The sequence below is a fragment of the Ciconia boyciana genome, chromosome 2 (genome assembly GCF_034638445.1).
Source record: "Ciconia boyciana chromosome 2, ASM3463844v1, whole genome shotgun sequence".
NCBI classification, from domain to species: domain Eukaryota; kingdom Metazoa; phylum Chordata; class Aves; order Ciconiiformes; family Ciconiidae; genus Ciconia; species Ciconia boyciana.
In genome coordinates, this window is record NC_132935.1 from 106,409,664 (window position 1) to 106,437,026 (window position 27,363).

The following is a 27,363-nucleotide window of genomic DNA, read 5'->3' on the forward strand; positions in this document are numbered from 1 at the left end:
TAAAATATTATAAAGGTATGCATCTTATTTTGAATAAGCATTTAGTAACACATGGAGCTTTTGTTTTCTTTCCAGACATAGAAAATAGCACTTAAACTGATTCTTTGTTTCAGTCCTATAACCCCCTAAAATCATCAGCCAGCAGCTGTGTCTGTCTAGCACCAGAAAGTTTTAGGTACATAAAACTTGGACACACAGACTAGCAATATCATGTGCCATCAATAAACATTCACAAACACACAAAAAATACTCTTTTTTCAGCTATAGGGACACATCCTCACTCAAGAAAAACAGTTGTATCTACCTGTCACAGATGGGAAATAAATCCCTACAAGCATTGTGAAGTAGGTCATGATGTCTGTAAAAACATAAGGGAGTCCACCCATTTTTGTCTCTTCTGATCCAGCAACTGATGGCTGATCTTTCTTCTCAACTATTGATCCTTTTTCTGAATAGGTACTCCACAGATTATCTGGGGGGGGGAACGACAAAAAGAAGAGCCAGTGTCATCTCTCTGTTTCAGGATATTAAGTAGTGAGAACGCAATCATCTTATGAACCAGATTGCTTTTCTTCCACAAGAATCATGATGTTTCCCAACGTTTCCTTATAAAGACAAGAACGCAGCAGCAATATGATCAATACTAATTGTAACTGGTGGACATTCCCACTGTATGACAGTAGAAACACAGTAGTGTATGGGATGCGTCAAAAAATATTTTCTCTTCTATTAAAGAAAGATTCAGTTACAGAATTAAATTCTAATATATTTATAAAATGTCCACTTACATTGCACAGACATATGAATGTATTATCAGGATGTATTGTGAAAAAAATAAGGAAAATATTACCTGAAGGTTCAAGCAATCTTAGCATATATTCATATTTCTTGTTCTTATATTTTGAGAAGCAGGTCAAAAAAGAAATGCTACTTAGCAGTAACTTGAGTTCTTTGAGACCTGCTGTACAGAATAACCCTGGACAACAGTTCAAGACTCAGCTGTTCATGGTGAAGGTATTCCACATGGTGACAAAAGCAGAGTAACCAGACTCCAGAAGCAAAAGAAAAAAAAATGCAAGCAAAAAATAGCAGAATGTGGCTCAAATTCCCCAACAAACTAAGGATGCCTGTTCGATGAAGACTGACAGGTCAAAGAACCAGTAGCTTTTGAGAGCTTACATTTGTGGAAACACTGGTTGTGCCCCTTGACAAGATAGTGAGAACATCCAATGCTAATTCTATTTTAAAATGAGACAAGTTGTCCTATCATGTGTGAGGAAACAAAGTAGATACCCTCCCTCCCTCCCTGTCAAAGAGCCAAAGGATTCTACACCACATAAATAAACAATTCCCATGGACTGCCAGGATGATGGATCTGATGGCCAATTTTCAGCCATCCAGTACAATTTAAGGGAATTAAGTACAGTATTCTAAGCCTTCACAATAGCAAAAGGTTACCTTGGAGCTCTTGCTCAAGGCAAAAAGCACAATAGGAGATTGACTCTGAATCTCCTTAAGTGGCCAAACATAGGTACTCATATCCAGATTTGTAACAGAAATCTTACAATTGGTAAGCATATATGGAAGCATGCATGAGAAACATAAGAGATCACAGAACAAAGAAAGTAAGTATTAATTGCTACAGACTGCTATGTGTGTTAGTTCATTCAAATGACAAGGAATAACAAACTGATCTAGAGATAAGGCTGAAGCCATAAAAAGAAGAGTTAAGGAAACAAGAGAATTGTAAATTTCATGAATTTTAGCAAAGATTTGAGGAGTGACATAAAACAAGCCAAGATGTCCAAATTAGCATCCACTCCCTATGGAGCATAACAAGGAAGTCCAAAAATCAGTTTGTCATTGCTAATCAAAGCACTAAATACTTAATGAGGACTCAACAGCCTGTGTCCTTTATTCAGTATGACGCAGAAGTGACAATGGCCTGAACACTCCGATGCATACAACTCTAATTGTGGAAGTGTGCATGCCAGCTTGAGGGGGTAAAATCAGCTTTCAGATTTTGTAAAATAGAAATCACTTTCCCCTTTCATAAGATATCACACAGAGCTCTGTTACACTAATTTCCTATGCTCATTTTCCCAAAAGTAATAATCCAAGTGGACTTGAAAGTTAGGGTGAGGAAAAAGGGTCACTTTTCAGAAGAGTCCAGACATTTGCGGGCAAGTAGGTTTCCCCTTCTAGGGCCATTCATGGGTTGCTGAAGTTCCTCTAGCAATATTTAGGGACACAAACAAGATCTGGTGCAATGTATCTAACCCAACAACATGCTGCCATGAAGCAGAACAATGTTAATGAAAGCCATTTCCAGAATTATTTCATTATTGTTAGGGCCACGTTCATGGGCATGTTTGGTCAGCTCTTTGTAGAATAATTTATTATTGTTAGGACAACATTCACAGAAGGTGTTTAAGAGATGCATACTTACTGTATACAAGTGCCCAGTAAATGGTGTGAGGACTTAGCACATGCTTCCTGAGACACCCAGGCATGATATCTGAGTATTCCCAGCCACAGTGCAAGAAATTTAAGTGTGCAGACTCTGCAGCTGCGAAGGCATCTATAGTAGCCATGGGATAAGAGGAAAACTCCTCACATGGATTAAAAAAATGGTTCAAAGATAGAAAACAACGTAAGAGTAAATGTAAATACAGTATTATAATGCAGGAAAGCGACCAGTAAGATTCCACAAGGATCAGTAGCAGGATGTAACCAGTGCTTTCCACTACACTCAAGCAGGCTGGAAAAAGGAGCTAGTAGCAAGATGAGAAAGCTTACTAGTAATACTCAGTTATTCAAAGTTGTAGAAGCAAAACGAACTGCAAAGAACTACAGAAAAAAAAAAATGTATCAGACTCAGTGATTGAACAGAATGCAATTGATGAAATACACTATAGGTAAGCATTAAGCAATGAACACTGGAAGGTGTGTCCCTCACACTGAGCTTTCAGCAGACTCTCAATGGTTGTTAGATCCTAGCATTATGTGACAGTACAATAGTAAAATGCACTTTTATATAGTGGTGCTAGTTGAAAGAAACGTTAATTCGTCAACAGAACCAAAGCACGTTTTTCCAAAAGAAGAAAAATTACTCAGCCTGAAACCTCCAAAAGCAAAACAGCAGTTTCAAGCTTACACTGTAGCAAAAAATTAGAACACACAGTTGTCTTCTGAGCTGGGGCAGGAAACAAAAATATTCAGGAAAAATTGTAGACATGCGTGTGGTAAATTATAAAATGCATAGAACAAACCCTAAGTCACATTTATTGTAACAAACATTTAAATCAAAAAGAATTTCATTTTTCCTTGAGGAAACAGAGTGATTTTTTTAAACATACAAATTTAGATTCAGATAAGCTTATGCTTCATTTAGTATCTTTTTATGTATTTGTACACTTTACAGTTTGTATTTTAAACTGAATTACTATGGCAGCAGTGATTGCCTAGTGTCCCTATGTAGAGTTACATATTTATATAAATCAAACCTTATTTTAAGGGGACGCAGGGGAGAGGCATTAGAACATCCATTTCATCCCCAGAAACATTCTTTGTTTGTATACAATACAATCCATTACATGTTCAAAATTAGTCTTATGACCCAGTGCAATTAGAATCCCAAGCTGCCACATCTGTACAGGAATGTAAACAGAAGAAAATCTATACACTTTGTAGAACATCTCCTGTCCAAACGCTAGACTGGAAGCTAGAAAGACTGCTTTTCTCCAAACCCATCACTAACTTGCTGTATCACATTAGAGAAGCCAGACTTCATTCCTCAATGCACCACCTGTAAAGTGGAAACAAGTTCTCCCTCAGGAGAGTTTGATAATGTATTAATGAACAGCTTATTGAAATAAGTGTATTTGGCATATAAAAGAACTAAACACTTTAAAAAAATTAGCTGTGATAAACACTTTCCTACTTTTTTTGTTTTAATAGAACAATGGCTTTTGAAAGAGTGCCTATAAAAATCCAGTGACCCCCAAATTAAAGAATTTGATACTAAGCTTCTAAAACCAGATGGACACTTTATAGGAGGAAGCATACCCCAGGTACCGATCTTTCACACAAACAGATTAGAGCTAAAGAAGTGGTAACAGGCTAGACTGCTACATTACTGAACAGCTACAGGCCAAATTAATAATGTCCAAAAATTTTTAAGTCGCTGTGCTTTCCAACTTACCAGTTAGAACTCCACTCATTATTCCTGGAATCCCTTGAATTTCTGTTACATTATTGAGACTAAAGTAGTCATCACATGTGGCATTAAGCAAAGAACTATCACAGAATAGGCGCCACAAAGTTGTAGTCTTTGTTTCATTATTGATTTCAGTAAATTTGGCACAGACATCAAAGCTGCGTTTTGACAATGTACGGTTTCCAAGGAGACAGATACTATAAACAAAAAATAAAAACAATGATTCTTCAATATAGTGTTGTGCATTAAACCATTTTTTGTCCATTAGGCTTCTTCAGAAACCTGTTATTTATAGTACCTACGTTATGGCCTATACTACATCTATTAAAACAGTATATAGTCTCTGCATATAAAATCATCATCAATAATCTTTAAAACACCAATCAAACATTTCTCCTTTAAGGTATTAATAGTTATTTTGCCTTCCGATTTATTCTTTGGAAAATATAATCAACTCAAACAGCTTGGCCACTAAATAACAGAGATCATGATTCATGCAGTCCTGCAAGAAATAAGTAAAATTAAGTAATACTTAATATAATGATGAGCCTGACCAAGAAAACACAAAAGTAAGATCAAGCAAATACGTCATGCCCTTTTCTAGCAAATAAATATTTCAGATGGCCCTCAAAAATATTAAAATCCAAAAGGTAGGAAATAAGCCAGAAGAGTTAAACAGCAAAGTTTGAAAATGTTGATGGGAGTACAAATTAAAGAATTACATAGCAGGAAGCAATTAAAACACTCAGAATGAGAGAAAATTAGAAAACTCAGAACAGTTTGCAAAAAGCAAATTCCTAACAGCAAAGAATATTAAGGATCTTCCTAACAGCAAAGAATATTAAGGATCTTCCTAACAGCAAAGAATATTAAGGATCTTCCTAACAGCAAAGAATATTAAGGATCTAGGAACATTTCTTTGCTAAGCTACACAAAAGATGTTTAGGACATATCTATTCCAGGCTTGCTTAGTAATGAAATTATATATCTATGAAAATGAAAGAAGGAACATCAAATAAAACATTTGTGTTAGGCAGATAAGTCAAAGAACATATCTAATACTTCTGAAGGAGCTCATTTAAGAAGCTGATAACAAACAGTAAAAACATACCACTTGGCATTAGAACAAGTATACTAAGCCAAGCAAAATATTGACCTAGTATATAGTCCTGTTTCTGACAGCAATTAAGAGCAGATGCCTTAAGAAGCATACAGGACACCAGTACAGCTTCAGGGTATGGCATCACATAGAAGCTGAGCAGATTAAACAGAAAGCTGCTGCTAAAAAGATCATCTTGCCACTTGCCTTGCTCATTTTTCTTTTTAATTGCTATTGATTTGGTGACCCTACAGCAGCAGGGTGAGTTGCTTTGACCCATGGAAATTTCTTCCAGTTTGATTCAACTGAGAGATAGTAAGGTAAACTATTTTACCATCTACACAATTGCCAAACCTAATGGAGCTTAGTGATGCCAACCTAACTAATCAGCTAAGTGGAAACTGGTCTTTTTGGTGACCAGCTCACTACCAGATCAGCTTTACCACAGTATAAAACCAAACCTGAGTTTCTCACTGAGGCAGACTGGCCAAAATGTGAACAATTATATTTACTGGAAGATTATCTTTATTATTTATTGGAAGATTAGTCTTATGAACACTCCGAATAACAAATGAGCAGATAATTGCCTAACACACATAAAACCTACCATTGAAGCCAATGTCCTTGTATTCTGAAGGCTAGTTTAAAACATGAAATGGTTAAAGTAGCTATTCCCTGCCCCCACTTTTTTTTTAAATAACCCACACTACTTAAAGATTCCGCACTTACGGGAAGTCAGGTGGGTCAAAAGCAGTCTTAATAACTCCAGCATATATGGCAATGATGGAAAGAATCACACAGGCAAGGAAGACCAGTGCAAGTTTGTTGACATACTTTACTCCCACAAAAACTACTATGGCCATCAGAATGATAATACATGTTCCATAAACTCTCATGTTGTTCAGCATAGCCTCCGTTTCTTCACCAGCCTCTTCTGCTTTAAATATAGCAGCACTTGGAGAAATGTAGGTCTGCAAGAGATATGGCAAACTATCACACATGTAATAAACATTTCATTAAGCAAACATTTACTTAAACTTCAAAGTCTAAACTTTTATTACAATATCAGGTTTATTCTTTTACAAACCAGTTCAACCAGATGACATGGGCATTTAGAAAGTGTAGAGGTAAACAGAAGGGGGAAGCAGGGGTGAAGAAAACCGAGTTTTGAGAATGAGGTACTGCTTTTGATCCAGCTTCTTCTCTCCCTTTCAAGAGTTTCCACTGCTCAAATTCATGTCTCTGCCAGACAGGAAAAACCACTAAGGACCTGGGGGGGGGGGGGGCACGCACAGGGAGGGCTACTGACAAAAATTAAAAGAAAAACACAAAACCAAAAACTAGCTTAAAACAGATATATCCTTAGATTCATTTGAAGCATTTGCTGATTAATAATTCCACTGATTGAAACAATATATGAAGGAGTCAAACAAAAGCATAATAAAAAACTAAAAAATGTTTTCAGTACTATAGTCCCTGCACTATATTTCACAAAATTACAACAAAGATACCTTAAACATTGCACCTTGAAAAATTTTTTATGGTGAGTTTATCTTAATTTTTAATCTGAAGTTGCAACAGCACAATTTAAGATTAGTGTGACAAATCTTAGTCCTGTGCTAAAATGGACAATTTAAACTACTGTAATTTCAAACAGGATTCTCTTACAGATCTCCATTTCATATAACTTTGTTCTGGGTTCTATGTGAAAAGAGGTTGGAAGCACAGTTTATAGGACTTATACTGATAAATGCAAATGAAAAGACAAACTCTGACCTACAGTTCCAAGACATTTGTGCACTACACTACATAATAAAGATATCTTTATTCCTTCTCCTAACACCTTTACAAAAAAAAAAATCTCTGCTCAGCTATTAGGGGGGTACTGGGGCTTGAGGCAACTCCACTCCTTCAAAACAACTGCTAAACTGGCTACCCTTAAATAATCTAACTTCTAAAGGTAGGAAGAAACTTTGAGTAGGAGGCTATCCTGATATGTTCAGAACCAAAATCCAAAAATAGACATAGGCAATTTTTTACTAGAATTTTCTTTAAATTTAATTTAAATTTAATTAATTAAATTAATTTTACATTTAAATCTAGTAAATTAATATTTACTAGAATGCTAGAAGAGATGAAAATTGTCACATCACCATGAAAGAAAACAAAAAAAGCAAAACAAAAAACTGATTACAGATAGAGTATTTACATATCGTTATTAGAAAATCCTACATTGTGATGCTGCAGAAGTATCAGGCTCTGTATGGAGGTACTCCAGAAGGTTTTCTTGGGTGCTTTGTTGCCCTGCTGTTCACAGCCTGTGCTGGGGAAAGCCACAGGCAGACGACTAATCTCTGCCCCTCCAAATAATCCATGTCCCAGTGGAGAAAAAAAACCCCAATACTTGTGCCTTTTGGCTATGACAGGGGTCTGTTATGAGGTTTTTTTATCAGATATGACATCCTGGGAGGCTTTTTATTTTGAATTCCATAGCTGAACCCCATACATGTTTATTAGCAATACGTAAAATCAGCATGACTTAAGTAGGGAGAACAGTGCACCAAATCCAACCCACAGTGTGACATGGTGCTAGTGTTGTTAATATAGATCAGACCTCACAAGCTAGCAGCAGTGAGTGAACACTATCCCTAATTTCAGATCCAGGCTTTTTTAAATTTATGACATGGGTCACAGTAAGTAACAAGAAGGAGGAATTCTGAAGTACCTCCTATGCATATCTGCACAGTCTCCGATATGACCACCAATAACTGTCTGGTCCCTCCTGGATGAGGCATAGCCACAGTAGCTGGGCCACTGCCATACAGGCAGTTTTCCACAGCATCTTTACAGGAATATGAAGTTTCAAACCCAGTAGTCTGAAAAGGAGGAAGTAGGATAGATTCTTAATTTTTGCCTCATAGAAGATATGCCCTTCATTTTCAACATAAGCTTTCATTGGGCAGCAGCTTTCCTCAGTGCACATGGCAGTGCCAAGCATCACATAAGCTGAAAAGTTTCTGTGAGTTATCCTGGGAATGCTTGTCTGATGCCAAGCCCACACATTTTCAATTTGGAAGGAGAGGAGTCCTCCTAGACCTTAAGGAAACATGGCTTAAAAGGACTTATGCCATATTTACCTAGAGTAAGTAGCTCTTCCAACAGAAATGTAGAGCCACCTAGGTGTGTTGACTGCTTACTATAAAGTAGTTGCCAGATTTAAAATCTTATCGTCATGATCTCAAAACTAGAACAGTAAAATGGAAAATTAATTCCAGTAGATACCAAGTAAGTGGAAGCCGCCCTGAAGAGCTCACTAAAGGATTCAGGGCTCAAAGGCATACAGCCTGAGAAAAATTAAACAAGATATATATCGAGAAGTTACAGCAAAATGACAAAAAAAAAGAAAGGTTGAAAAGACAAAGGACAGGTAATATCATGAAATCTGCATCTTTGTTAAAACTTGAGAGTCACAAGGAAAGGAACCAAAACTTTCTGTAGATGAAAGAAAAAAAATGAGTAAGACTTCATTCAGAGTTGAAGGGAAACTCAAAATCAAAAAAGATAAACTAACTCTCAAGATGGGATCTTTAGCTTTTCAATTCCAAGTCTAAGGTGACCTAAATGAAGTGCTATGTGCATCTGCGCATTTTTGTTTGGAAAAGGAGAGGAGGACATACAACACAAAACCAGCATAATATATGGATTGAACTTTTTCTAAGTTTGCTGTGGTGCATCATGAACCACAAGATGCAGACAAATATTTAAAGAAATTAATTCCTTCACATTTGTAAATAAACTGTTTCTCTAAACTAAAGTAACTGACTTAGCATCACTAAATCCAAATGACATTTCAGAGGCCCCAAAAATAGCCATTGTCAACTATGATTCAATCTGCAATCTAATGTGACATTTCACTAATGACTGCACTATTTCTTGTGTCATTTTTTCCTCATTTTTGATACAAAAGTTGTAGTTTTAAACTGGTACAAAAATCACTGAATTAAATCTTAACATGTCTCCAAAGTCTACCTGTTGATCTGATGTTCTTTTCTGCAAAATCCACTGAAATATTTCCTATTTATTTTTCATCTCCAGTTTATAACTCCAGTTTGGTCCTACACCTTTAGTTTTTGAATTTTAGGTACTTCTTACTAAAATTCATAGAGTTTTCCTTGCAACTCTGTAGGTGTACAGTAGCACAGGCTTAATTTATGGGACATTTGGTATTTAGAACATGTTATGAAAAGGTGACAACAGATATCTGATACAAACTAGTAAATGTCAGTTACCAAATTCTCTTTGGTTCCTACTTTAAGTAGAACAAACTTACATAAAACAGCCTTTAATTTATTTTTTTGTATTGCTGATCAGAATTTTTTTTTGAACTTTTTCAAATAGTCACCAGTAAGAATAAATATTGACGTACTGGAAATATAGTATCGAAACATTAAGAATCACTGAACTAGAATGCATTTTAGGCCAAGTGCATTCCTCAGCAATCTCCCAAAACAGCCCAAATACATTTAATCTTAAGAGAAACCTGTACTTACCAACAAAATTTCAATGGTACCAAGAATGTACATTGCTCCTGCAAAGGTTGTACCCAAGTAGAAACAAAGTCCCACTGCTCCACCAAACTCTGGCCCTAAAGATCTTGAAATCATGTAGTAAGAGCCTCCAGCTGTGAATTTAACAAAAACCAAACAAAGATCCAGCCCTTCAGATTAAGGACAGCAGTAGAGAAAATTTGAATCATTCAATCAACATAATCAAGATAACTACTGCATGCATCACCATTGAAATGTTCATACCAAAACTGTATTCAATGTCTATATCAACTAGGCAGTTAGAATGTACATTTTAAAGGGAATATCCCCATGTGCATTTTCTGGGGAACAGAACATAAACACCAAGGAAAAAGAGAGGAAAAAATCCACAAGCTAAACAACCTAAAAGTAAATTAAGAAAAGAATATACACATTTAAATAGACATGAATCAATCTTTAGTTTCTAACCTCAAGCTGTTCATAATCAAACAATAAATTTCCAGGATAATTTCTTTATGACATAGGGACAAAATAGAACTTGTCTCACTAATATGTATTCTTTTTCTTTTCTGTACATGAAACCATTACCACTTTCACCACAGGCATTTTTTAGTACCATTTAAAAGTGTTAGGTAGGGATTGCTTTCTCTTGTCTACTCATACACTATTCACTTTGCCCCTGAATTTTTCAATTCTTCTCACTCATATTTCCCATATACATGCATAAGCTTTAAGTCACAAGCTACCTCACCCTCCTATTTCCACTGCACCATTTCCCTTTCAATAAGGCTCTAAGTTTCAAGCTCGTTATCCCTTTAGCTAGACATTCCCCAACCCCCTCAAGGCATGCTCCTCTCTGGTTCTCTCTCCATCTTCTCTTAAATTCATTATTTTGTCCCACACATGACAACTGAGGAAGAAAGAGGAGACAGAAAAAGGAAGTGCTTTATTTTAAATAAACATACACCAGCCTTGTATAAAATTAGTCTGCAAATAAGAAATACACTTCTAATCAAAGGGCAGAGTCTAAACCTGCTTTTCAATATGAACAAATGAGAAACTAAGAAAAAAATTTATGATGTATCACCAATCCTTTTACTAAATATAATGCTGTTGCATATAACGGCAAGAGACAAGATCCTGCTGCTCAGAAGGTCTCTTTCAATCCCAGGTTCCTATCTGTGCTTTCTGTCTCTTCCATATATTCTAGCAGAAGCAGCATTTCTCTAAGAAATTGTCACCCACAAAAAAAAAGTGAAAATGAAGACCTGTCTAGCGTAAGAACTGCCAACTTCAAAGATTTCTGTGACACTCAGATGTTAAGTAAAACCTTTACAATGAACTTGAAAAAAATATGAGGGGGAAAAAGAGCAGAAAATTTTAATTTAGACACTGATTAGAATAACTACATTTCATTATAAAATATAAGTATTAAAATTTTCTACTGTATTTATATTTCATATATGGTACTGTATCCATGAAATGCAATTATTCTACACCCTGTAGAAGTTGTAGCATTTACTTTTGCCCAACAACTTATGTATCAGTTCTGGAACCCCTTACTAAGCTGGAGAAGCTCTGCAAGTGAGGAATTATTTCAACTTCGTTAGGTAAACTGTTCAGAGTTCATAACAATGTCTGAATACAGGTATTATCAATTAGTGTGTTGAGAAACTGAAAAGGATAAGAGCTTCAAAGGCTAACTGATTTTGCATAAAAAAACCCCAGCTTCATAATTGAAGAGAAACAAGTTCATCTCTTTATCCTGAAAATTTAAGGAGATGAGTATAACCTGGAGTGCTTATATAGAAAAAGATTTCTGCCAGCAGACCTGCTGTTATTCTTGCAGAAAACAACATAATTAAGTCCAGTGTTTAGAAATGGAGTCTAGGCAAATACAGGCAAAAAAAGCAGTCTTATTTGTAAATTTGTAAAGCAATCTGCTTTGCATGAACACAAGTTTCCATTAGTTCAAATTATAACATCTTATCTTTCATTCAAACAGAATCAAATGATTGAGGACAAAAGTGTACTAAAATTCATAATTCCCAGAAGGTCCAGTTAAAAGATTGCATCTCACCTTAAAAAGTCATTTCTAAAATCAGTTAAAATATGCACTTAACACTAAAGCATTACTTCCGATATCTCAGACCACAGTCATTTCTCATCCCAGCTTTAAACTTCCGTCATTTGACCATTCAACATTTAAGATAAAATTCTTTAATTACCTGGAACTACACCATTTGTTGCTATTGCACTCATTGAAATTGCAGTTAGCATAGTCTGTGGAAAGACAAAATAGAGGAAATTTAAAATACTGAAAGTTTTTTGAAAGATGGGGTGAGACAAAGTGATTGAACAAAACTAGGATTTTTTATTTTTTTTTAATAAGATGTTACAGCAACCAAAAATTATCATATTTTTGGTTAGGGATATCCATGTAAATTAAGTACTAAATTTTTCAGTAGAAGATTCAGTTACATTTAGATGTTTGAGACAGTCTTTGAAAAGAACTGGAAGAATACAGACCACTGAATATACTTAAAATAAGATGTTTATTATTACAATTAAATAGTAGTAACAAACTGATCAAGTGTCATTGTTATGACAGTATCATCTACTAGTGGTCTCACATTCCAAAATATTAATTTATGGACATAGTGCTATGGATTGATTTGTAGTTTATATTTCAGTTTGTCCTGAAGTTGTGAAAAGCAGAGCAGTTCAGATCTCAGTGTAAATCACAAAATATTTGCTAAAAGCTGATTATTAAATCTATATAATACTTCAAACAAAAGCTTACCGTAAACAACTTAAAGGAAACTCCAGACAGGCTAGAATGACACGTGACACAATCCCATGTTTCTCAATTGCACTGATACTTAACCATTATGGAGAAATCTTTCTCTGCTACTCATATATTAGAAGGCAGCAGCACTCTTGTAATAGAAGATTTGGCCAATAGTAAAGAAAAAGGTTAACTTACACAAGCACAACACATGAATACAATGATGAAAGACTCAAGAACTCCAGCCGTTCCCACAATCCATGTTAAACGTAGGAAAAGGATGACTCCCAAGATGTTTTGCAAGCAGGGCAGGTACACACCAATAAAAGTGCCCATACGTGGAACCTGGAAACGAAGTCAGAACTTGAATTCCTTTGCACTAAACATTTTAAGTCCATAAGCACATTCTTCCACAAACACTTATCACAAATACTCCATGAATAAATGCCAAGTGAAATTGAATGGTAGCTTCAGAGCGTCCAGCTTCACAAATATTCATAGGCTATTTATGCAGAAAGATTCCTGAAAAGACAGAAAACTATTTGTAACTATTGAAAAGACAGAAAACTACTTGCAAACCCCTTTGTTCCATAGGAATTAGGATGAAACCTTGATAGGGGTAGGATGCCCCTTTATCTGTTGATTACAAAGCTTTACAAACTTTCTTCTGAAATACCAGTTAGGGACTACTGTTGAAGAGAAGTTACTGCCATTATCAAAATGCCAAATATATTCTGCAGAAAGTTGATCGCCAATTGCCCTGCAGCTGGGCCACAAAATGATATTCAACAATAAGTGTTTTCAATTTTTTAAAAAAAGACAGACAAGGTATTATGACAAGGCCAGAAGAAACACAGAGCTGACTACAATTTTCTTTTGCAAAAGTTGTAAGATCTGCCACAACATAGTATATTTGTTTGTACTTTTTATTTGCTGATGATCATCATGGGTCAAGACACACACAAAAGCATTCCGGCTTCATCATTAAAGTTCCAGCCTTCTACACTTACGAAGAAATCAGGCCTTGAAATACTCAGCTTAGAAGCAATAGTTATATACAGTAGGTTTCCAGATACAGAAGCTCTTCTTAAATCACAGCTCAGGCTGTGAAAAAAGACAATCAATTTCAATAATAAGCAAGCATTGGTGCTTTATAAGTGAACAAAATTATTAAGAAAACACTAAGTTTCCAAGTACTTATAAGTAACCATGGAATACCATTTAGACTATAATGTTTACTTTTAGCATCTTGGGCAATAACCATGTGCAACATCAATGCTACTGTCTCAATTACACCATTAAAAATGCTAGTCTGCCATGCTACTACTTAACCATCACTTAATTTCAGACATGGAACTGGAAAAAAAACAAACACACATGCACAGAAATCGTGTTTTCAGGCCACTAGATGGTGCTCAAACGAGATTTAAGTGCAAGTGAGGACACGGTGTTTATTTGGCTAGTCAGTTCCAGAGGTACTAACACTGTGCTACATTAACAAAAACCTCTGCACAGCAGCTAGACAGAGGACAGGGATCACACTAAGGAAAGTGTGAGCTGATCAGTGTTGGTCTTCTCATATCTCAAGCTGTATCTTCAGATGAGAAGAAACAAAGAACAAGCACAATGAGACAAACAAAAAACTCCACACACAAACAAATGCAGGATAAGCAAAAAAGCTAAAACAAACAGCTGGACTTTATTCCTCGACCTTGCTCATTGTCCTGGTACCAACTTCCTATACTAGTCAAGTCCTAACGCAAACAGTTCTACTGCAAATATTCAGGTACCGTACCATAAATCTCTCTTCCAGTCAAATGAGCTCCAGTTCTAACCTTACTTTCAAGCACCTTTTCATATCTGTCTTCTGCTATGTGCTTATTTCCCTTTATTCATCTTTATGTGCTTCTCCTCCTTTCTCCATAGCTCAGCATACAAACTCAGTAGCAGCACTCCTTCTCCTACACAAAGACAAGTGACTCCTAGTACTCTCCTTTTCCCAGTATCTACCCTAAATTACTTAGTTTCAGTCACAATGCTTACCCAGTTCCAGCTCATCATCCCTCCTTGACTGGGAGTTTTTGTACTCTGTCAGGTCACATGTTTTTGATCCAAGCTTTCTCCTTCTGAAACAGCTCCCTGCTCACAGAGGGCTCAATCCAACATCTCATTGCAGACTCCAACTGTTGCATACATTCCATTTCTATAGAGTCCTAGAGAGGCACTTTGGGTATCCAGTAGACAGCCCTTGAAGAATGCAGTTGCTGTCTTCTAGCAAGCGTGTTTAGGGACGTGCCAAACAGAGCCTTTGCCTTCCCCCGCCCCCCGATAAATATCATATTTTTGAGGTATGCAACAAAATGTTTCCTTGGAATGTGTCCATTAAGTTTTAAAAATACTTACTCTGACACACAGAAACAAGAGAGCTACTCAGAAAAACTGCTACCGTGTTAACACGAGCAAATACGCTTATGATTGAAAAGAGTGACCTGTTTCATCTCAAGTTTTCCTTAAATTTCAACTTTAGGTAAAAACCCAGCCAATTAAAATGTATTAATAAACCAGCAAAAAAAAAAGTCATACTGTATCCTCACTAGTGGTAGACAAAAGGTAGTGATGCTCATACAAGGACAGAAGGAAGAAGAAAAGAAAGGAAGAGGAAATTAGGTGCACTGTGTGTTTCAGGTCCTAGCTTTGCACGCATTTCATCAAGGGCTTTTACAGCAAGGTCTTGCTAAAATGTGCTAACAAGGATACTGAATTAACACAAGCCCTACTGCAAATGCTTCAATTTTAAATACAGTATTACAAATCTCCTGGTTTTAGGCATCCACATATTTTCTTTTTAGGTTGAAAAATGCTCCTGTGTCTAGCTTTGTCCCAATAACTTATTGTTAGAAGTTTAGATACCTTGACTTCCTTTCGCTTGCTATCTTCATCTGCTTCATGTTCCACCACACCTTGAGTCAGATTAGTGTAGTTTGCTAGTTTATTAAGTAGAGATGACACCATGGGATTGCTATCCATTTCTTCCTGTTGGGATTTTAAGAATACCGCATTTATTAAATAATTTTTTTAGAAGTCATGATTTTATGATACTACTTCAAATACATACTCAACATGTCAGCCCTGATTCACCCAAATCCAAAAATTAGCATGACAAAACACCAGTCAGCTTTCAACCAACAAGAGTTCTAAATCTTTCTAGGAGTTTAACACTACATGGCTATCTTGCAATATTTCTTTCACTTTTTTGCACTATCTTACAATATGCAGCTTGTACAGCTAGAATATAAGGGAAATCTAGAGAAGGGCCATCGTTAATTATAAAAAAAAATCTACTCCTATCACAATACAGTTCTTAAGGGACTGTACTGGCAGGGTCGAGTTATTAGGGTGTTTTTCCAGCATCTTGCTTGTGTCTAGAGAGTGGCCTCAAATGATTCTCTCAAGCGCCAAGAGACTTAAGGACCACTCTCAAGCCTACTGTTGCAGGCTTACATATTTTACCTTAAACCATACATACTACTTCCAAAGTATTCACTTGTTGAAAATACAGGTACATATGCATATCATATGTAATATTACTTGACACAGAAGTCAGCCCATCTTTCTTTAGCCAAATATCTGCTACAAAACAAAAACATGCTAAAACAAATAATAAAATCCAGTAGAAGCATATACAACAAAAGGATTCCAAGAAAAGCGGAACCAGATAATTCAATCAAGTACACAGGATCAAATATTGGAAGGAAGACAAGAGATCAGGATTGCAAACAGAAAGACAAGAACTAAGGCATCTCTGTCTGAGGCATTAGGTCATGATAAACATGGTTTTAATAGCCAAATGTCTTTGTAACAGTTTATACAAAAATTTAAACACAAGTCAGCTGAAAACATGAGAATAAGATTGTATGAAACATATATACTACAAAAAAGGTTCGCCACTACAACAGCAATGGTGATGAAGTCAACAGAAGGCTTTCAAGGCTACACTAACAGCATGGTCTATAACATGAGATACATAAGAGTCATCATTATACCATCAGCTGAGAATTTAATGTCAGCCACTATTCAAAATAACTGATGCAAGCATATATTCAAAGGAGATTAGGGACAAAAAGCAGCTATGGCCAATTTATCAATTCTGAAGAATGCAACAGCTAATTTGAACAACAGGAAGTTTTGGACATTGCTTTATGGAATAGAGCTTGAAAGAGAAATTCAGTGACAAAACTCCACTACCATGGTTTCTGTCAAAAAATAGTAGGAAATTCCATACATGACAACAGGAGACAATTAATGACCAACATTACTTTGATCCTTAGCATAATCTTCTCCAAAACTTAATGAAAAATAGTAAAAATACATTATCTGGGTCACGCAGAAAGAGGGAACTGAAAGATCACATCCTTTGTGCAAAGATATTTGAAAGGCAAAAGAGAGAAGCGTAAGAGGACAACAAGAAAATAGTGGGTAGAATGCAACAGCAAGACGGCTAAGCAACAATGTTGGAAGGACCTTGTTTACTGTTAACAGCAAGTATCAAAGCAAGACCAGCTGATGCTGCTAGAGCAGAAGAACTTAGGTTAAACTTTATTAAAAGTACTATTTCATTGCAAAAGTGGCACTTAAATATACCATATCAATATACTTTTTTCTGTAAATTATTGCAATCATTCAATGAATTAAACACCTATTAAACTTGCATTATAAAGTAGATGTTTATATTGGAAAGTAGAAATAGTTATGGTATGCTCTACACTGTAATTGGACAACATAATATAACTAAGTCATGGCCTATTACAGTTTGTTTCACAGTTTTGATGCTTTAACAGAAGTCTGTATTTCCCCTGTTCAACGTAATATATTTGCTAATCCATTTAAAACTGGATGCTGCTTTGTTAAAACCACTAGATTTAACTTTCAGCAGCTTTCTCTAACAGCAATTTCTTGATTCCAGCATAAAAATTTTAAATGCAAGAAGGCTTATTTCATATCTTCACATCAATGCATACCAAAATTTACTGTTCTTGCCTATACAGATAAACTAAAAGAAGGAAAACTTATTATTTAAAACGTTATTATAATTTTTATTATTTAAAACTTTAATTACATCACTCATCCACTGAAACGGAATGTTAGCAGGAGCCAAACTACTGAAAAGTTATTAAAATTTATTTTCCCCCCACTAAATTTCAAGAGAGAAAGAAAACAGGGGTTTGCTTATTTTCATCTTACTACCAGAGCCTCAATCGAAGGTGAAGTACATTTTTGGGGTATTTAACTTACCTCAAAGAGAGCCATATTCTTTCCTTCATACATGTTTCCTCTGTCCATCTCTGCACTGTTAATAAATGGACTACTTTCCCTGGCAATCCCATCCCCTGGTGGAAAAGTGCAACAATTAGAAACAAAAGGGAAAAAAAGACAAGGTGTACCATAAAAGGAATAGTCAGAAGATTCTGGTTTAAGAACTGGTTCCAGATAACAATGTATATGACTGCCAAACACTACGTCTTTGTCCCAGACACATGGACTCAACATCCACATTTAAGGAAATTAAGTTTACTTTAACAGTCTAATCTTTGTATAGTGTTTGCCTCTTAACTATTACTTATTATTCTTTAATACATATACTGATCTCTCCCCTGCCTCATCTTTCTACTTTAAAGCACTTGATAATAGAGCTTCACATAAACCTTCTGGGCAACAACAACAAAAAACCCAACCTACCTTTTCACTACTTTACTGACTCCCTCAAAAAAAACTCCAGTAGTTGAGGCGGGAATTTATGAAAAAACGATGTAAAAGGAATTATTTTGTCAAGGTTGTGGGGACTTTTCCATGAAATGCTACATTTATTCTACTCCTTATTCCAATATCCACCTCATTAAGCTGTAGCTCCCCTGACTTGCTCTGGCACAGCTCTCAAAAATATAGCACCACTTTCACTGCCTTCCAGCCCATGCACTACAAAAGCTATTACATGCCAATAATGGCATGTAACAACATTGGCATTTCCAAATAGTCTCAAGTCCTCGCCTATGCCACTTTGCCTGTCTGTGCTTTTGCCCTTTATATTCACAAGTTACAGCAATAGCACCTACACAGTCTCTTCACTACAGAAATAAGGAACAGCTGGTGAACAAGTTTTACTCTTTTCCCTGTGTCCTCCACTCTGCCCCCTCCGGGCCACTTCTCCCCACATTAAGTCCCAGAACAAAGCTCTTGCACTCAGCACAAATTATTATCTTGGTTGTAAAAAAGACAGAATAGATCTCAGTCCCTCAAGCAGATGACTGACTACATCGTGACAGATTTCCTACCACCCTCCATAGCATCACTATACTTACTGGTATCATGACATAGAAACCGCATACTATCATAAGACTCAAAAGATAGCTATTGTCCATTAGGGCTCTAGAATTACTTCCACAATCCAGAGAAGAACTGTTGATGAATTCATCCACAACTACTGTTCTTATCCAATATATCTCCTTCTATCCATATCCTCTAGCTTTCATTTCTCTGTTTCTCTACAGTTTATAATTGGTCCCCCATTGCTTCAAGTCCTACAGCCTGGCTAGGTCCCCCTCCTCCAACAGTGCTTAATACAAGGCGAGCAGAAGGACCACTGTGACCACGTTATTTTTGCTAAAGTTTTTAGAAAGCATTCATTACAAGGCACATTCCCAAGTTAAAATAAAAATAAGGTTGCTTGATATGTCTTGCTAAGACCATACTTCTATTGACTTCCTTGCCTATTGACAGCTGGTAGCTATACTCATTAGCTAAATAAGTACTCCCTTCAGGGTACTTCCAATCCCTTTAGAAAGGATTCCTCTTCAAAAAGTGAGGTGGGGAATTTCAAGTATCATTTTGTGTTCATACAGAGTGTAATGTCACTGGAGTTACTACTTCAATGGGTATCATTGGACTAATCAAAACATCAAAAGGGTAGCCAAACAAATAATGTGAACCAGTATTCACAATTCTGAGGCTATAGAATATAGTTTTGTCTTACCAGTTCTGGAGGTAAATATCAGCATCTCAGCACTGTACATTAAATATTTTAAATTGTAGGTAGGAGAATAGTGAAGTCTTCATTTATATGCTTGTATTTCTAAACAGTTACTTGGCTTTGCTCCAACAGGAAAAAGCTCAGAGCACAATGTATCTAACAAACAAGTCTTGTCAAATGCACCTAACAGACTTCAAACAGAAAAGCACAAAATTTAGGTTTCCTATTCTACAAGTCCTTTTTCAGTGTTTCCAACCAATATTCTACTTATTTTAAAGCTTTCTAATGCTAGTCTTCAAAATAGCCTGTCACTACCACACTCTATAGAAGTCTGTTTCTTTAATACAGTTGTCTCTCTTCATATTTTGTGAATGTTTGGTACCGCATTTTTATACTATTTGACATGATCAGCATTACCTATTTTAGCTCTATTTGAAAGAGAATCAACACTGAAAAAGTGACCACAAAAATGTACTGACAAGTACTCTCTCATCTCCAGCTTGTTGACTAATCCTACAATTATGAACAATTTTGAAGAAGCTCCTTTTCAGCATTGCTGTCAACAAAGTCATATTGCCTATAAACTAAAACACACCGCCTTTGGGAGTATGCTTATTTAATATGCTTAGAAATACAGTGAGCCTTCCAAACATGTAACTCAAGTTGACATGTATTACACCATCCAGTAGAAAGAACTAGTTTTAGGACCTCAAAACACAGTCAACAACCATGGTGAGGTTAACAAAATAAGCTACATACCAATCTGTAGCTCACCCCTTCTTCAAAAGGAGGGATTAATTAGAAAACCAGAACTAAAAAAAGACAGGATTTACACTTTTCACAAATGCCGTAAATATCACCTATGGTGCATCAAGTGGAATGGAGCAAACAGAAAAAACTATTTCAGTTGCTTCCACTGAGGTAACGTGCAATATAGAAATAGGTACTTCATTCCACTATTAAGTCTCAAGCCATTTACAGCTTTATGTTTTAACCCTATTCCCTTGAATTCTATGAGGAAGCTTAAGATAATCAAATCACAGAATCATTTAGGTTGAAAAAGACCTTTAAGATCAGAGTCCAGCCATTAACCTAACACTGCCAAGTCCACCACTAAACCATGTCCCTAAGCACCTCATCTACACATCTTTTAAATACCTCCAGGGATGGTGACTCAATCACTTCCCTGGGCAGCCTCTTCCAATACTTGACAAGCAAATCACCTTTTCCTCAGGCTTCTTTGAAACTGTGTCAACTCAAACTCTTCTCAGGTGTGGAGGCAAGTTACACATTGGAAGTTACAAAAAAATTATAATTTCCAAAGTAATTTTAGACATTTGTCTAAGCTGCACATGTCTTCTGGAATGCAATTAAAGCAATCTGTAAATCTGTTCTTACTGTTCCTTGATTTCTGAAAGTAATTCAAGTTAGGAGGGTTTACAGGCAAAAATCTTAAATCTGGACTAGATTAGTAGTCCATCTGAGCCAGTATTTCATCTTGGACCACCACTGGTATTAAAAGGTCCATAAGAAAGGCAATATAAAACAAAAAAAAAAAATCTTATATGGGCTTGATTATGGTATAATGTTTCCTCTGTCTTAGGACACACACACAAAAAACCCACCTGCTGATGTGACACTCCATTCCACCCAACACAAGATGATCAAAGCCTAAGCTCTAGAAATAAATCTAGTTCCCCCCCCCCCCCAATATATGCTTTTAAAATTATTACTATTTTTAACCTGCTATGGAATGTTCACATACCATAGCACAACTCTGTGCTTACTGACGGACCAGTAGACAAACTAAAGCCATAACTAACGTACCTTTCCTAGAAGCCTGTCTGGTATTTTCTGCATTGACGGGACATGCAAAAATTCCTACTCTTGACTTCTACAGATACTCAAGCACTGTGATGGGTGTAGCTATATTTACATGGAAATTAGCTGCAACAAGTTACATTTTCTTTTTTACATTAGACATACAGCTGCAAGCAGAGAAGGTAGGAGACATGTCTCAAGTTTGAGAGGTAACAGTCAGAGTGTCCATGGAGATGATCACAATGTGCACTCCCATACACCCCAGCCCCCCAACTGCCAATGCAGTGTAATCCACACAAGTTATCACAAACCGAGTTGTGCTAGCCTCAAGAGTTGTGCTAGCCTCAAGTTTAGGCCTGCCAATGTCATCAGATGATTTCTCATTAACATTTCCACACACCAAACAAAACTTGCATCAGAAATACGTCTGCATATCACAGTTCAAAGTGTTGGTCATAGAGGCAAAAGACAGCACTTCATTCAAATTGATATTTCTCAGAAGCTTCAGAGCAGTGATACTCAAACGCTGACAGGTAGAATACCTTAAGGTATGTTACCAGTTAAAAATTTCTAAGTTGATCCAAACTGGTCCATTTTATACAGTGTAAGATAGAACCCAACAGTATAGCTTAAACAGGCAGAAGCCACCTTTGCCACCAAAGAGGTGGCCCTCTCCCCCTTACTACTCACTCATTTGTGTCCCTCTATCTGTGTAAGGAACAGTATAACAGAACTATTTATTAGAAATGCAACAGTGGCGTGTGCTTAATGCTGAGTTGGGAGAGAGTTGTTTTGTTTTTGTTTTTATTCTAGCTGCTACATTTAATCCAGATGAGTTTGTACGTTCACTACAAAAATGCTTGTGCTGTCACGAGAGACATGATCAGTGTAGGAATGAGCAATCAGTGTAAGCAAAACCACTTCCTTAGCACTGATGCCAATATTACTAAATCATGGAACTATAATGGTTGTTTTCCCCCTTTTCCACCCCTCTGAATCAAAAGAAGTAAAGTATGAAAAAATGTGTTACAGGTATTTTGTCTTGGGGAAAGTGGCAGAGCAGGGCTCGTGGTAGAAGGATGAAATGATCATTTAAGTGATCCTAAATTTGCACTAGGATGCCTGTTCAAGAGATTAAGGACAAAAATATTAGACCATCTAATCTGATTTCCTGTCTTTCCACAGGTTGCAGAATTTCGTTTCTGCATTAGGCTCTATAACTTTGAAAAAACATACTGAGATTTGACCAGTGTATCTCTTAATGTTTTCAGAACTGAAATAAGAAAAAAGCCAATCAATTTACCTTTATAAAGATTAAGGGTTTAATTACTGGAAAAATCTCAAATTGTTCCTTATTTCTATTTAAATTTGGCTCTTTTCAAACTTCTAGCTGTAACATCCTAGTACACCTTCCAAATTTAACCACTCCCACTTAGTATTTTCTACCTGTGAAGGTAACTATACTTATCAAATCATCTCAAGCTTCCTTTTGAAAAACTGAAACAGTTAAGTTCATAAAACATTTTCCTAACCTTCAATCATTTCTGTGGTAACATTCTCTCCAGTTTTTAAGTTATGCAAAAAAAAAATTTCAAACTTTAAAAATCAAATACAGCCTTCTAACTCCAGTCTCAATCATGCTATTTACAGACGTATAATCATTACGTCTCTACTCCAAGGATCAGGCTAGCCCTCTTTACCACAGCATTAAACCAAGCTCATGCTATTCTATTCCAGTCTGACCCCTAAATCCTTTCCAGATTCACTGCATCCTCGCTGTCCCACACTATGTCTGTCATTAGCATTCACATTCAAGAAATGTTCCTATTTGCCTTTGTATTCAAACACATTTTGTCCAAAAAAGCAAGCATCTATGTCTCCTGACACGCTGTAAGAGTTTAATATCTATCTGAAAAATAAAAGCAGATTCTTTTTATATGAAAAAAGAATACAGGGGGTGTTCAAAGAAGTGAGAATGATCTAAAACTTTTGAACCACATGGCCTCAAATAAGATAGCTTGGCTATGATAAGGTATAGCTGTTCTCTAAACAAGGACATGTGTAAAACTAAAGTTTTGCTTCCCACTAGAAATTTCTAACTTTATATGCTGCTGCCTAAAGCAGAATGCAGCATGCAGCTGAAGAATAATACTTCACAGAAAAGTCCTAACCTTTCATAGTTTCCAAAGGGCAACTCTTAATCACAGTCCATGTACCTTGAAGTAGGTTCTGGGTAACCAGATACAGGTGAAAAAAGTTTTTAATAAAAACTATGGTAACATTTTCATTAAGTTATTCGGTCACACTAAGAACAAACCACTACAAACTGAGAATGTGAAGATAAGATCCTGTTTGCACAAGGGTAAACAAGCATTTACTGTTAATATAAAACTTTAAGGTAAAAATACATAAAGTTTAAAAGTCACTAAAACTGATGTGTAGAAGCATCACGTCCAAGAAAGCTGCCTGTGGCAAAAACAGTACGTCTGTCTTCTCTATCATGCATATTTACTTCCTACATGTCCACATTTTTGATTGGCAGGCAACTAAAGAGAACTTCAACAATCTTAAAAATTTAATTTCTTACCACTTGTAATAAAAAAATAGAAGTATTCTTTAAAACTCTAACAAACTCAAGTTTTCAAAAGCCACTACCTTGCTTTAATTCAAATTATGAAAAGGCATCAATAACCTTGTTTGAACATATCTTGCCTCTCAATTTTTGCATGGGTTTAAGGATTCAGTGCAATCTGCTTCAAAGTTGCAGGTTATTGGGTTTTTTAGTAAGGAAATGTCTATTTACTATATCACCAATTTCTTGCATTATTTTTATCAATGACTAGCAGAATTTATGTAAGTTATCTTGAAAAGCAGAACAAGGTGTACTTAAGCTCCTTGTAAACCCCTTTACATAATGGAGGATCCTAGTACTACATCCATCACTTACCTTATCAACATCAGTAAATTTTAGTTTTCCTTTACTTAGGCTACCATTATAATCAAGCAAAGCCTACTTCTAACAAAAACACACTGCGAAAGCTCTTTATAAACTCTTTATAATATAGCTAGAAGTACAGAACCTGCTATTTCCGTAAAAGAGTCATTAAAACCATGGTATTGTCTTTTAAAGAGACTCACTTGGATTTGGCCCACTTTCTTCATAATCTTGTTCACTCATGACTAAGGACAATCAAGTCATTCCCCTCTGCTGATTCTTCACGTATCAAGAATTCAAACAGGAAACTGACAGTTGCTTCCTCCCAGCTTTGTGTAAGACCTCAAATCCTGTTTCTTACTAGTATTGGATTAATCCTGAAACAAGTCATTAAGGCTTCATGCAGTGTGAAGCATGCACATGACACAGCCAAACTACATGACAGTCACAGAACTCTCTAAACAGAATTAAGCTGGGGGATTTCCATCAGCAATAAATACCATGCTTAGTGAAATGGGCAGGATCAAGTTATTAAAACATCCCACATCTTCACCTAATAATAAATACTAAATACCTAATTAAACCTAATAAAGAGTTTTCTTTCCATCAAATAAATTCACTTTAAAATACTTCCACTAAGCAGATCAGTATACATTAGCAACAAGTAGCATTAACCTATTCCAAAGATCTAGCTACTATTAAAAAAGCCAATGTTATGCATCAAGTATATTAGCAGATCTTAAGCAAGTTAACTGTAAGTATAGTTGCTAAACATTGATTTTATGTAGAAAGAGCTCACATTAGTTGTATTTAAGATGTAGCAGATAAACACTTTATAATTTTAGTAATTTTGCAAGCACTTTTTTTAAAAACAAGTATTTTTAAATTATAAAGGGGTCGTCTTTAAGACTGGCTGCATAATTTGTTATTTTGCAGATTTGTTATTTTGCAGAAAAGAGAATCTAATTATCTTTTGAATTAGATATATCACCTAGTTTATGCATTAATCTATTTCACACGTTCTATACCAGCCTTAAACAACTTCATACAAACTGTTTCAGTTCTATTAAAAGGATGTTATTGCTTAGAACAGACTAGTTCCTGTGGTCAAATCTTTGAATTGCATCCAAAATCTACTTTTCTTTGTGATTCTAACACCTATGCCACAAGCATGGTCAACTGTGGAAAGGCTGAAAGGGTTGAAGGCTCCTTCCAAGCCCATTTCCCAAAGTTCTTCCTTCCTAGAACCAGCTCTGGTGCTTACTAGGCCCTTAAAAGAGCTGCTTTAATTCACTGATGGCTGCAAAACACCTGCCTCCTGTACCTCCCCATTTTGATTTTTTAATTTTTTTTTTTCCATGGACTGCTTCTTGTTCCTCACTAGCTAAATAAAGCAGCTTGTGCAAGTCCTTAGCAGGTGTTCCACAAAGCAAGAAAGGCCAGTAGAGAGATAGAGATAGGACTGTTCACTAATCAATGGCAGCAAGCTATCAGGTTGTTTATCTTTATGTCCTGGTAAGTTTCTATAAGGACAGCTCTACAGGTAACAAAGCTGAAGTTTTGACATGTTTTCAAGGATGTTCTAAACTTTCCTTTCTGAAGCTATAAGAAAAATATGCAAGCTTCCCATTCTTCAAGGTTGGAATTAATCTGCTAAAAGGTTTTATTCTCTTCAAAAAGTAAGCTTGTAGGAAGATGATTTTAATTTTAAAAAGTTTCAAACTTGTGCCCCTTGTCAGAAGGCAAGAAACAGAACAAGTTTTTCATTTCTTCTTCCAGAAAGAGAGAGGATTTTTTTTCCAGAAGATACATGAGTTTAAAAAAAAATAAATCCATTTTTGCAAAGCAGTTACCACTCAACATCTCACCTCCAAAGGCTCCCAGAATGATTTCCTAAACAGGTTGAATCCTGCTTATTTTTGGTTGCTATGAGTTAGCTAAAGGATACAGCTAATTAAGGTACCTAATTAAGAATGCTAGCTGTTGAAATCAGGAAGCAGATAATAAGTACCATCCAATTGACACAGACATTATTAAGCCATGCTTTCCTATAGCTGTGATTCAAGAGCAAAGTTATTCAGAGACCATCTTTTAAGTTTGTATACTGCTAACTGCTCATGAATCCATTTCTGAAGATTACCATCAGACCTTTAAAAATAAGCAGGTAGCACTTTGCATGCCCTAAAACTCAAGGACAGCAATTTTTAGGGTTGAAAAGCTTCCAAAGAAACAGTTATACCTCTTGTAAGGCAGGGTCAGGGCAGCATAGCAAGAACCTAGTGTTGCACAACCTGGTGCATCAAAACTTCATCCAATTTTGCAACTACTTGAAAATTTGCATATGAAGTCAGAGAGACTGCAGTTTTCATAGACTTCATGTGGTGGGTTGATCTTGGCTAGCTGCCAGGTGCCCACCAAGCGACTCTATCATTTCCGCTCCTCAACAGGACAGGGGGAGAAAAGATTAAAAAGCTTGCGGGTTGAGAAAAGGACAGGGAGATCACTCAGCAATTACCACCATGGGCAAAACAGACTTGACTTGGGAAAAAATTAATTTATTGCCAATTAATAAGAGAGTAGGATAATAAGAAATAAGACAAAATCTAGAAACACCTTCCCTCCACCCCTCCCTTCTTCCCAGGCTCAACTTCACTCCCAACTTCTCTACCTCCTCCCCCCGAGCAGCACAGGGGGTCGAGGAATGGGGCTTGTGATCAGTTCATTACACGCTATCTCTGCCACTCCTTCCTCCTCATGCTCTTCCCCTGCTCCAGCGTGGGCTTCCACCCTCTGGAGACAGTCCTTCATGACCTTCTCCAATATGGGTCCTTCCCATGGGCTGAGTTCTTCAAGAACTGCTCCAGCATGGGGCCTTTCCATGGGGTAACCAGTCCTTCAGGAACACACTGCTCCAGCATGGGTCTCCTCAT

General features: G+C 36.3%; 1 protein-coding gene across 2 annotated transcripts in view; it reads right to left on the minus strand.

The window, feature by feature from the left end:
• Window positions 1–27,363, minus strand: part of LOC140648066 (solute carrier family 12 member 7-like) — a 69,304-nt gene that overhangs the window by 33,817 nt on the left and 8,124 nt on the right. For both annotated transcript variants that reach the window (XM_072853445.1, XM_072853446.1), the window contains exons 2-9: window positions 17,946–18,040; window positions 15,564–15,686; window positions 12,852–12,998; window positions 12,094–12,148; window positions 9,869–9,999; window positions 6,048–6,289; window positions 4,205–4,416; window positions 305–472 (exon numbers count right to left, since the gene is read on the minus strand). In XM_072853445.1, the coding sequence (XP_072709546.1) occupies window positions 305–472; window positions 4,205–4,416; window positions 6,048–6,289; window positions 9,869–9,999; window positions 12,094–12,148; window positions 12,852–12,998; window positions 15,564–15,686; window positions 17,946–18,040 (1,173 nt within the window). The remainder of the gene's footprint in view (window positions 1–304; window positions 473–4,204; window positions 4,417–6,047; window positions 6,290–9,868; window positions 10,000–12,093; window positions 12,149–12,851; window positions 12,999–15,563; window positions 15,687–17,945; window positions 18,041–27,363) is intronic.